The sequence below is a fragment of the Oratosquilla oratoria genome, chromosome 31 (genome assembly GCF_046742065.1).
Source record: "Oratosquilla oratoria isolate Oo_2021 chromosome 31, ASM4674206v1, whole genome shotgun sequence".
In the NCBI taxonomy this organism is placed as follows: domain Eukaryota; kingdom Metazoa; phylum Arthropoda; class Malacostraca; order Stomatopoda; family Squillidae; genus Oratosquilla; species Oratosquilla oratoria.
The window spans coordinates 24,091,589-24,104,866 of record NC_134807.1 but is presented as its reverse complement, the minus strand read 5'-3'; the positions used below and the strand labels follow the sequence as shown (position 1 = coordinate 24,104,866).

The window sequence follows — 13,278 nt, the reverse complement described above, 5'->3', positions numbered from 1 at the left end:
AGGAGCAAGTAACAGTCACTGCTGGGAAATGGAGAGAAATGTTGCTGGGTACAGATATAACTAAAAGTGGAAGACTGGAAGAATACATATATATACCAAGGCTTTTTCCCCCTTACAAGGGAGGTAGCCAAAAAGAAAAAGGCATAAAATCATTCCCACCTATTCCATCCCTAAATACACTCCACTCCCCTCCACCCTCCTTCCCATCTTAGCACCTCCTGGAACTGGAAGAATAAAAGTCATATAAAAAAGTCCACCTCATATGCTTAATACTTACCAACATAAACCTACATTTTCCACCGACATTACTCCTAGTAGAGCTGATACTGCAAAAATTCTCTTACCATATTTGGTGTCCCACAATGTAGTTCCTTTCTAGCTATAACATTAGGTTTGATATTGTCCCACACCAAAATATACCAATTTACAAATAGTATTCTTCTTTGTCTGCCACCACACTCACCATAGATAACATTACTAACATAATATAGATGTGAGGAAGTAGTAGTAAGGTAACCTGATCTCATTACTTTTCTAACCTGTCATATAACAATAAAACTTATAAATTCTATCTCTACAACTTACATGTAAAGTCCTGTTTGACATCATGTACAATAAGGACATCTGATATTTTAGTAGAATAGTGCATAAGATGAGTCAAGTTCTGCCCTCTGCCAAACTTATTCAGTGGGTAGATGTAGTTGGACATCAAGGTTGTGTAATAAATTGTGTCTTCGAAGATATCCAACTTGTATGCCTTTTCTTCCTCTGAAATGTAGTAAGAAAAGTAAAATTCAAACAAAATTCCTTAACACCTATCTATATGACAAATTGAACATACAAATGACTCTTTCAAGCCTTCTGAATAAATTACTTTACAAAGAAAATAGAACTTTAATATAGCTAGGTGTAAACCAAATAAAAACATATTATTTTCATAAGAGAACCTATATACCTGATGAAAAGAATTTGACTCTGTGACGATCTGTTCCATCCATCTTTACAGTTTCTATGGTTGATGCTTTTAAATCAGTCCAATAAAGCCTTTGTGCTGGATAATCTATAGCAATTCCCATGGGCCACTGAAGTTTACGTTCAACCAATCTTCGTCGATTACTTCCATCCAGGTTTGCAACTTCAATACTAGGAGATATACCCCAATCTGTCCAAAACATTTGCCTGTATGTTGGGGGGGGGGGGGATAAAGAATTTATTAATGAAAATAGAACATTTAATCTATCAAATCATTGCCCCAGATCTTTCTTGAAGGAGACCCACAACTCCCTGGTAATTGGCAAAGGCCACCAGATCAATCAATCCAATTCCCCTGGTCTCTCTTGCAGACGACCTGCTGCCTTCTGAACTTGGGCCCAAGATTTTAGGGTTATTTACCAACAGAAGCATTTAGACATTCAATTTTACAATTGGATAGCATAGGAACTACAAAATAGTTGCTAAGAACATCCAAACTTACATACATACACATACATATACCAAGGGCTTTTTCCCCCTTACAAGGGAGGTAGCCAAAGTCAATGGCATAAATCCACTCCCACCCATTTCATCCCCACATACCCCACTCCCATTCACCACCCCTTCCTCTCTCTTTTCTTGGCTTCTCCAGGATGACAGGTCATCCCTGCATCTCACCAGTTGTCCTAGATGAAAAGCAATGTAGCAAGATATAACACATCCACAGCAAGGCCGTTTCATTTAATCAGTGACATCCTCTCATGCATAAAAAGAGAAGACAGGGAGAAGTCCCTTCATCTGCATCAAAATATCATTCACACATATTCCCTCATACCCCACCATCCCCAACCCACTTCCTTCCATGCATCACAGCATCATCCATACACAACCATTCTCCACTCACCCCATCTTCTGTCTTCTCCCTTCCTCAACAGAAACTTCCCTCTTTCCCAATGCCCCTTTTATCCCATCCATTCATCTCATCCTTGGTCACCCCCTCATGTTCACTCCCCACACCTCTGCCTTCCACACCTATTTTATTCATCTTTCTTCATTCATTTTTTCCATGTGCCCAAACCATCCCAATAATTTTTCATTAACCTTACCTCCCAACTCCCTTTTCAACTCACCACCCAGCACTTCTAAGCTACCAGAAGAGGCTGGATGACCGCATTGTGAACAGCTGCCCAGGATGTAACACTTCACCCCATACCATACAACACATAATGGAAGACTGCATTATACACAATCATGCACGCAAACAACACAACATACGCTCTATAAAGGATTTGTGGGAAAACCCAGTTTCGGCTATGGCATTCCTTGGGGAGATGGGACTGCTCGGACAGACAGTCTAGGGAACGACGACAACAACAACTCCCTTTTCATGCCTGCTCTCCTTCTTACCTTCTCATTTCTCACTATATTCAGCCAAGTAAATCCTACCATACTTCTCAGACATTTTATCTAAAACATATTTAAACTCTTCCTCTATTATGTTCCATGTTTTTGCCCCATACAGTGCTGTTGGCATAATCACTCCTTCATACAATCTCTTCTTAGCATCCATACAGTAATTGTTGACTCTAGTTCCACTGACTGGAAACCCACTGCTCTACAGTAGGTGGCAGTAATTTTGAGTTAATGACTGGTTAAAAAGTTATCTAAAAAACAGGAAACAATATGTAGCCATTGAGAAAGAAAGATCACATATTCTACCAGTTACATGCGGAGTACCTCAAGGTTCAGTTCTAGGGCCCAAACTATTCTTATACATTAATGACATTACAAATGTATCCAACCTTATGAAATTTATACTGTTCGCCGATGATACCACCATTCTATGCTCCGATATAAATTCCGACAAACTGATCAAGACAATTAATGAAGGATTATGTCAGCTATCCAACTGGTTTTCAGCCAATAAACTATCGTTAAACGTATCAAAAACTAACTACCTGCTTTTCTACAAAAATAATGAAAGCACTAAGCCGATCAAAATAAACAACGAAATTATTGAAAAAGCGTCCGTCAGTAAATTCCTAGGCGTGTATTTAGAAGATCAACTTAATTGGAAACATCATATAAATCACGTGATAAATAAGATGTCCAAAACTTTAGGAATAATGCATAAAATGAGAAATATCCTCAATGAAAATACCCTACGTACCATTTACTGTAGTCTACTACTACCATACCTAAACTATTGTTCAGAAATTTGGGGTAATACTTATCAAACTAATCTTCAATGTATTTTGAAAACAGGTGGCAGATAAATGATTCTCTATGATGTCCACATCATAGAACTAATGCATGTAGGTGTCTAAAATATGAAAAACAAGGAGGAAAAAAACATTTTGAGAAAGCCCGTAAACTTACCCTGACTTTGGATCAACAGCAATATCACGTGGCACATCAAGTCCAGTAGAGATGAGGACAGCACGTTTGCCTCCCGTAATGGGAACAACCGAAATGGTGTCATCTCCAGAATCAAGTACGTAAACATTGCCAGTCACCCAGTCAATGGCCACACCTCGTGGATGGTTAAGATCTTCTGCCTAAACAATATGAAATAATACATAGAACTACAAAACATTTCTATTGTTTACTGTCACTCACTTTATCATGACACTCGATCTATGTAAGAAACTGCTTCCTCTCAGGCTCTAACCAAGGGTCCTCCTCAAGATATATAACAAAATCTAAGTTGTGCAGCCTCCAGATGCAATATTATATATAATGTAAATTTACTAATAAATCTAGTTTCTCCTAGTGAATACATTCTGCAATGTACATTCAATACATTCACATTAAGCACTTTAACCACATACGGCTATTAACAAAATTTATTTTAATGCCAGAATAAAATCCATGAAGTGTCACCAGGAGATATCTCAATATCTGGAATGACCATAACTTCTAATTTTCCAAATTATGACACAAGTGGAGTCCCCAAAGTTAAATCATGAAGAGGAGGAGAGGAATCTATGTACATACTTTCAAAACACTGATATAATTCAACATCCCAAAATAAGTCAAAAATATTTACCAGTACAGTCATCTCCTTGCTCTCTCTTGTTACTCTCTGGTAGTTTTCATCTTCCCACATCAAAGGGATTGGCATGGATACAAGTGAGTTGATGTTTGTCCAAACCACTATGGGTTGTTTCCCATACAGAACATCGATACTAAGAATTCGTATGTGTTCGGTATTATCCTGGAAATTAAAGGAAAAAAAGCATGTAAGACTGCATTTCATTTTCTTCTTTCTTGAAGTGTTCAGATGAATGGGTCCTGTTAATAGTTTTATTTGTTTCTGATGTGAGTACATAGAGCAAGGGATATTTTTCCCCTTATAAGGGAGGTATCCAAAGTCAAAAGGCATAATTCCACTCCCACCCATTTCATCCCCACCCACTCCACTCCATTCACCACCCTACCCTCCCTCCTTTCCTTGGCTCCTGGATGATGGGTCATAACTGCATCTTGCCCACTGCCCTAGGTCTGAAGCAATGCAGTAAGACACCGCATACCCACAGCAAGGCCACTTCATTTAACTGGCGACCACCCCTCTCTGTCCCCTCATGCAGAAAAAGAGAAGAGAGGGAGAAATCCTTTTTGGGCTGTCAAAATATCCTTTACACATAACCACTACCTAACCCCCACACCCCCAACTCACTCCTCCCTTCTATGTGTCACAGCATCATCCATACACAACCGTTCTCCAATCATCCCTATCTTCTCTTCTTCCTTCTTTCCTCAACAGACATCCCCTCTTTCTCAATGCCCGTTTTACCCCATCTTTCCATCTCATCCTTGGTCACCCCCTCATGTTCACTCCCCACACCTCTGCCTTCCACACCTCTTTTACTAATATTTCTTCACTCATTCTTTCCATGAAGTAGCATGTGTGAGCAAAATTTGACGCAGCCCGAAGGGATTTCTCCTCGTCCTCTCATTTTATGCAATGGGGGGACGGAGAGGGGGGGTCGCCGATTTAATGAAGCGGCCTTGCTGTGGATGTGCTGTGTCTTGCGACACTGCTTCTGACCCAGGGCAGTGGACAAGGTGCAGGGATGACCTGTCGTTCAGGAAATGCTAAGATAAGAGGGAGGGTGGAGGGGTGTGGAGTGTATTCAGGGATGGAATGGGTGGGAATGATTTTATGCCTTTTTCTTTTTGGCTAGCCCCCTTGTAAGGGGGAAAAAGCCTTGGTATATGTATGTATGTATTCTTTCCATGTGTCCAAACCATCCTAATACTCCTTCATCAACATACATACACCAAGGGCTTTTTCCCCCCTTACAAGGGAGGTAGCCAAAGTCAAAAGGCATAATTCCACTCCAACCTATTTCATCCCCACCCATTCCATTCCCATTCACCACCTCTCCCTCCATCTCATCACTGTGGATGTTCTGTGTCTTGCAACACTGCTTCTGAACCAGGGCAGTGGGCGAGATGCAGGGATGACCCATCATCCAGGAGAAGCCAAAACATGAGGGAGGGAGGGGGTGGATAGGAGTGGAGTATGTGGGAATGGAATGGGTGGGAGGGGATTTTATGCTTTGTTTTTTGGCTACCTCCCTTGTAAGGAGGAAAAACCCCTTGGTATATGTATATATGAATTTGGAAAGACTTATGATAGTGTAGACAGGAAGGCACTGTGGGAGATTGTGCAAATATATGGGATTGGGGGAAAGCTGTTAAGGACAGTCAAGAGTTTTTGCGAAAGTAGTAGAGCCTGTGTTAGAATTGAAAATGGAGAGAGAGAGTGAGTGGTTCTAGGTAAAGGGAGGACTGCATCAGGAATGTGTCATGTCGCCATGGTTGTTCATTGTGTACATGGATAGGGTGGTGCTAGAGGTAAAGGTGAGGGTAATGGGCAGGGGACTGGAGATGGTTAAAGGAAGTGGAGAAAAGTGGGAGGTGAACCAGTTGTTGTTTGCTAACAACACTGCATTTGTGGCAGGGTCAGAAGAAGGAATAAGGGAGTGATAGTGTTTGGGAGGATATCCAATAGGAGAAAGTTGAAGGTAAATGTAGGTAAAAGCAAAGGTGATGAGATTTACAAGGGGAGAGGATAGCAGTGAGTTGGAAGTAAGTCTGAAAGGAGAGAGGCTAGAGGAAGTGGATAGCTTTAGTTATTTGGGGTTGCATGTGACAGGTAAGGAAGGAGTGTTGGTAGAAGTAAATTGTGAACTAAGAGAAGCAAGTAAATGCCCTGGAGGGCTAAAAAGTGTCATGAGAAATAGGCATTTGAGAATGGATATGAAGAAGAGAATATATGATTGAACAGATGGCATTATATGGGGCAGAGACCTGGAATTTAATAGAGGCTGAGAATAAAGTTTAAATGTTTGAGATAAAATGTCTGAGAAGTATGGCAGGGGTTACAAGGTTGGATAGAATGAGAAACAAGGAGATGAGGAGGAGAGTTGGGCACTGAGCAAGAGAGGAATGCCTGTTGAGCAAGAAAGGGAGGGGCATGAGATAGGAGTGAAGAATGGCTGTGTATACTGTGATGCAAGGGAGGGGATGTGGGGGGGTAGGGAGTGGTTATGTATGAGTGATATTATGATGTACTCGTACCCTAAAGGGATTTCTCCCGTCTTCTCTTTTTCTGCATGAGGGGACATAGAGGGGGGTTACCGATTAAGTGAAGCAACCTTGCTGTGGATGTGCTGTGTCTTTCTGCATTGCTTCTGAGCCAGGACAATGGGTGGAATACAGGGATGACCCATCACCCATGAGGAGCTAAGATGAGAGGGAAGAAAGGGTGGTGGATGGGAGTGGAATGGGTGGGAGTCGCTACTTGCCTTTTAAATTAGTTACCTCCTTTGCAAGGGGGTAAAAGTCCTTGGTATATAGAGATAGAATAGAAACTCGAGGGGTAAATGGGGGTGGAGTATGTGGGGATAAAATGGGTAGGAGTGGCTTTATGCCTTTGACTTTGACTACCTCCCTTGTAAAGGGGAAAAAGCCCTTGCTATATGTATGTATAATTTCTTCCATTTTACTTGTCTTTCTGAACTTCCAATTAATTTTTTCAAAGAATTTCTTTCATTCTTTAGCATTTCCTTTGATGAAATTGTATCTACTTTGTATAACTCATCTGTTAGTTCTGCATTTCCTACCATCAATTGGAATTTGAGGACTATCTGATCACTTATACTTAAGTGATCATGCAGGATAATAGTTAATCACTGGACTCATTAATATCAGGTTCTTTTGTTAATAGTAAACCCATTCTTCCAGACAAACTTCACCTCAACATCTTTCTTGAATACAGGGTTTCTACATTGTTCATTACTATATTTGACTGACTGAATGAAAGTAAAATAGTCAAAATCTATAGATGTTGGGCTTAGTCTAGAGAGCAAACACCAGCCCCAGGGAAGGTGGGATAATAGATTTTGAAGATCTGTAGTTGGAGGGATCATTCTAACAGATGTTCATCTTGCCACACCACTACTGGTAGTAGCATAATTTTTCCTATACAAAATAAATCCTGTGACAATTTTAAGAGCAGATCTATCATTAGTCTATGTTACCATTTCAAAACTTACTGTGGTCAGTGTGAGTATATTAGCAGAATTGCCTGCAGTCTTGTATGGTGAAAGTCTCCTTAAATGATTTTCTCTGGCGACAATCATGTAAGCCAGATTCCCGTTGGCTAAACAAACTTTTTCATTCTTCTGTAGCCCTGCTTGCATTGAATATCCAGGAGCACAAGTACATGTGTGATTTCCATTTTTCTTAACATTGCATATGTGAGAACACTGACCAAATCTGAAAAAGAATAAAATGTTATATATATATATGAAATAATTGCTTCACAATAATGCTTCATTTTGGAAAAGTAATATTAAACATTTGATAAAATAAAACTTTACATACACATTCTAGAGTGAAAAAACTGATACAATAAAATTCAACAAACCCCCTTCTCATTCCATATGCAATGACACTTTTTTCCTCTCACTGTCCAAGTTAATTGCTTCCTACAATTTGTATTGATGTGCTATGTCTTGCTGCATTGCTTCTGACCCAGGATGGTGGGCAAGATGCAGGGATAACCCATCATCCAGGAGGAGCCAGGAAGAGAGGGAGGGAGGGGTGGTGAATGGGAGTGGAGTATGTGGGGGTGAAATGGGTGGGAGTGGATTTATGCCTTTAATTTTGGCTAATTCCCTTGCAAGGGGGAAAAGGCTATTGGAATATGTATGTACGTATGTATAATTCGTATGGGAATGTGGTGCTAGCATCCCCCCAATCACCACAAAGGATCCCTGTACAGAAGGTAGAAGTGAATTTGCCTGAGGTGACACTTAGTATCGTTATTCTAGGTATCACCTTTCTCTCTCTCTCTCTCTCTCTCTCTCTCTCTGGTCCATCCTTTAGTTGCATAAGAGTTCACAGAAAATTCTCTATATCCTGAATAATTTTATCACCTGAAATGTACAATCCCTAACAGTGAAACTGACCTGCAGACATCCGATTTGGAGGAAGCACATCCTACTTCATCACTGTTGTCTAAGCAATCATTGTATCCATCACATACACTTGTTCGAGAAATACAGTGCCCATTGTCACACCGGAAGTCCTTTGGTTGGCACTGTGTTTTACCTGTAAAAGTTCTATTATGAGACAACTACAGTATTTCTTTAAATATTGTCTTGAAAGATTAAAAAATATATAATAATATCATTAAAAGAAAAAATAAATAAAATGAAGTTGAGGTCATAAACCACAGTGAATGAGGTATCCAATAAGGGGCGGGGTAATCTTTTTCTATAATTTCTATAGTGATTTTTATGGGGAAGTGCTGTGGGATCATAAACTGTTCCTAGTGTTGATTAAGGCTGGAGAGTTGGAGTGAAGGTGAGCACAATGATGTCTGAGAAGGTTGCTTGTTGGCTTTGATGGGGAGGTTGTCTAATGGGGTGATTGCTGAAAATTAGAATGTTAAGTTGAGGAGTTGCTTAAAGATTTAGCCTTCTGTGATCTGCAATCTATGTGTGTAGGCATATTAGGTGATGCGTATCTGCCAGCATGAGGTTGCATATGTTATTGAGAGGTTGGAGTTGGGATGTGTACTTTTGTTGTGAGGTATTTGAACATTTGTGATATTATACACTACTTTGTGTTTGCATTCTGATTATTTCTGTCATAATGCATGAGAATATTGGTTTAGTTTATTATGTCTTGTTTGAAAATTTTATGCTTTTGTGTACAAGTGTTATGAGTCCACTTTTGTGTTGTGCATAGTTTATCCAAACTGTTGTGTATTCTGTGAAGTCAGGTAAGGCTCTTTGCAATAATTTTGTGTCTTTTGGGTTAAATGTATAGAAAGTTTGTGCAGGTAATTGTTGCAATTTTGTGTGCTTGTTTACCTGTAGTATATTTAGCATGTGTTTTGTGCTTTTTGCTGTGAGTTGGGTGTGATTTTGAAGCAAGTCTAGCTTGTGTACTGGTTCATATTGAGTGTGGTATATAAATGTTCTAAAAAAATGTATAAATGTTCTAAAAAAAAAATAAAGAAATAAGAAAATAAAAAATAAATCAAATAAATAAATAAATAAATAAGAATAAATAAATAAATGCATTCACTTACAGAGCTCTTCCATTTCATCAGAGTTGTCTCCACACTCATCCACTCCATTGCAAACCATATCTTGAGAAATACATACATAGTTGTTGCATCTTTAAAGAAAGAAAAACAAATAAGGTAATAAATATCTTTATATTCAGATCTTGTTATTCTTAAGTTAATTGTCAATAACTATTGATATAGTAAAAGCAATATAAATTTCTTTCTATACAGTATACATTCTCCAACATAGGAGACTTTCAAATTGGTGCTTATTTGTGTTGCCTTTTACAAAAACCTTGGAGTGAGGAAGTTTCACCTTATGGCAGCTAATAATTGTATAACTCGTTTCCTTTACATTACAATCAGGAAATACAAAGAGTTTAATGCCTTTCTTCATTCTGTATATGATGACAAGTTCTAACCTTTCTTTATAATTTGTCTGAAATCTGGGATCTGTTTGGATTCTCTTGATATTGTTTATATCCTCCATTTTGTGCACATTCCAATCTTGCATATGACTGATTATATACAAATGTACTGAAACACTTTCCAATTTGACTCACCTAAACTTTCCAGGGTCACATGTATGGTCCTTGCAGAATGTTTTGTTCTCATCACTTCCATCTTTGCAATCTCGCTCACCATCACAGAGCCAGATATTAGATATGCATCCACCAGAATCACATGGGAAAAAGCTTTGATCACATGTAGTGCTGCAGTTGTGTTCATCTGATCCATCAGTACAGTCTGGATCACTATCACATACCCATTTTCTGATGAGCAAAACATAGGAATGAAGAGAAAAAATCTTCACCTGAGTTGCATTGTCTTGACTAAGCTATGAAGCTACGAACTAATCATCTTTGTTTGTTCTTTTAATGTTTCAGTTCAAAATGATCTATGATTAAATTGTTACAATGGGTGGAGAGTGGTTGTCATGATGATGTTGTGATGCATGGAAGGGAGTGGGTGGGGGGATGGGGGTGAGGGAGCATACATACTTACATATACCAAGGCTTTTTCCCCTTTACTAGGGAGGTAGCCAAAAAGGAAAAGGCATAAAATAATTCCCACCCATTTCATCCCCGAAAATACTCCACACCCCTCCACCCTCCCTCCCATCTTAGCACCTCCTGGATGACGGGTCATCCCTGCACCCTGTCCACTGCCCTGGGTCAGAAGCAGTGTCGCAAGACACAGCACATCCACAGCAAGGCCGTTTCATTAAATCGGCGACCCCCCATATAAAGGAGAGGACGGGGAGAAATCCCTTCGAGCTGCGTCAAAATTTTGCTCACACACACTACCTCACCCCCCATCCCCCCATCCATTCCACCTCATGCATCACAACATCTTCCATATACAACCATTCTCCATTCACCCCTGTCTTCTGTCCTCTCCTGTCCTTCATCAACGGACATTCCCCTCTTCCCCAAAGCCCCCTTCACCCCATCCATCCATCTCATCCTAGGACGTCCCCTCATGTTCACTCCCTCCACATCTGCCTTCCATACCTCCTTTACTAGTCTTTCTTCACTCATTCTTTCCATGTGTCCAAACCATCCTAATACTCTTTCATCAACCCTATCTCCCAACTCCCTTTCCACCCCTGTTCTCCTCCTCACCTCCTCATTTCTCACTATCTAGCCTAGTAACCCCCATCATACTTCTCAGACACTTCATCTCAAACACATTCAAGCTCCTTCTCTCTTCCTCTCTTATGTTCCATGTTTCTGCTCCATACAGTGCTGTTGGCACTATCACTCCTTCATACAGTCTCCTCTTAGCATCCATTCCCAAATTTCTATTCCTCATTACACTTTTTAATCCACCAAGGCATTTACTCGCTTCTCTCAATCTACATTCTACCTCCACTTTTACTCCACCATTTCCTGCCACATTTGCACTCAAGTATCTAAAACTATCCACTTCCTCCAGTTGCTCTCCCTTAATGCTCACTTCCAGATTACTGCCACTTTCACCCCTTGTACATCCCATCACCTTACTTTTACCCACATTTATCTTCAGCTTTCTTCTATCACACACTCTCCCAAACTCTGTCACCAGCTTCCTCAATCCCTCCTCCGATCCTGCCACAAGCGCAGTGTCATCCACAAACAACAGCTGGCTCACCTCCCACTTTTCTCCATTTTCTTTAACCATCTCCAATCCCTGACCCACTACCCTTGCATTTACCTCTTGCACTACCCCATCCATGTATAAGTTGAACAGCCAGGGTGACATAACGCATCCTTGACACAGCCCATAAGGATTTCTCACCATCTTCTCTCTTTCTGGATGAGGGGATGGAGAGGGGGGTTGCTGATTAAATGAAGTGGCCTTGCTGTGGTTGTGCTGTGTCTGGCTACATTGCTTCTGACCCAGGGCACTGGGTGAGATGCAGGGATGACCTGTCATCCAGGAGGAGCCAAGATAAGAGGGAGGGAGGGATGGTGAGAAAGAGGGGAGTGTGTAGGGATGGAATGGATGGGAGTGGATTTTGAGCCTTTGTTTTAGGCTAGCCCCCCTTGTAAAGAGGAAAATGCCGTTAGTATATGTATGTATTACGTGATGATTATGAAGAATAATACATCACTGACAGTTAGAACATGCAGTTTCTTATCACAATACATAATTAAAATACAAGAACAGTGTGAGGTTATCAGCATTCTTGCAAGCAATTTCCAAACTTGTGATAGAGGAGAGAGAGAAGAGGAAGAAAACGTGTGTGCGTGTGAGGGGATTTCTTTTGTATGGTGTCAAGAGTTTAGCATATACGCTTAAATGGAGCAATATGAATAATACTTACTCAAGAATACACTGAGTTGACTCTTCACACATAAACATGCCCATCTCGCACTTAACTCCTTTACAATGGGCTTCATCACTTCCGTCCCGACAGTTTGTTTCACCATTGCATTTAAGCTCCCCAGGAATGCATTTCCCATCTCCACATCTGAAATCTTGCTTGTAGCATTCCGTTATATTACAACCAATTTCTTCAGACTCGTCAGACCCGTCATGACAATCGTCTTCTCCATCACATTTCCAATAACTTGGTACACACCTGGAATTATTTTACAATATGTCATCATCAAATGGAGCATATGCCCATGTAGGGGGAGGGGCAGGGTGTCACCTCAATAACATAATGATGTCATTTCCAATGGTAACAGACACCACAGCAGAAGTAATCACAATCCATAGAAAAAGAAACTTACAATTTCACAAACATTTATATACCACATCAGCCCCTCAAGGATACATCCCTCAACTCGCTAAGAAACACTGGCAGTTATATGGGTGCATACCACCCAATTTGGCTAAATGCACCAATAGCAGACCAATCTGTTGGTCCATTGATTGACTGACAGCAGACTAAAGAGTAAACAAAACACTAAAACAACTCCCCAGAAACCACCCAGAGAGAGAGAGAGAGGGAGAGATAGATAGATATATTGGTAAAAGAGAAATACAAGAGGACATAAAAAGAAACTCAAAAAGGGCAATTATAAAAGGGACCTGAAAAAGAACAGCTTTCCACACACAGTGGTTGATGTCTGGAACAAATTGGATGAAACAATAGTGTGTGCAAAAACCATACATGAATTTAAGAGCAAACTAGATACTGCAAGATATAAATATGGAACACCATGAGCATAGCTTCCCTTCCCGTAAGATACAACTAGGTAAATACATACAAACAACAAGCT

The 13,278-nt window shown here is 40.3% G+C and overlaps 1 protein-coding gene across 3 annotated transcripts in view; it reads right to left on the bottom strand.

Annotated features, from left to right (window-relative positions):
• LRP1 (LDL receptor protein 1) overlaps positions 1 to 13,278 on the bottom strand; it is a 494,362-nt gene that overhangs the window by 40,281 nt on the left and 440,803 nt on the right. For 2 of the 3 annotated variants that reach the window (XM_076213442.1, XM_076213443.1), the window contains 9 exons: positions 12,375 to 12,632; positions 10,129 to 10,338; positions 9,587 to 9,675; positions 8,457 to 8,598; positions 7,539 to 7,761; positions 4,022 to 4,189; positions 3,352 to 3,530; positions 956 to 1,179; positions 586 to 768 (listed from right to left, as the gene is read on the bottom strand). In XM_076213442.1, the coding sequence (XP_076069557.1) occupies positions 586 to 768; positions 956 to 1,179; positions 3,352 to 3,530; positions 4,022 to 4,189; positions 7,539 to 7,761; positions 8,457 to 8,598; positions 9,587 to 9,675; positions 10,129 to 10,338; positions 12,375 to 12,632 (1,676 nt within the window). The other variant, XM_076213444.1, reaches the window with a different exon arrangement.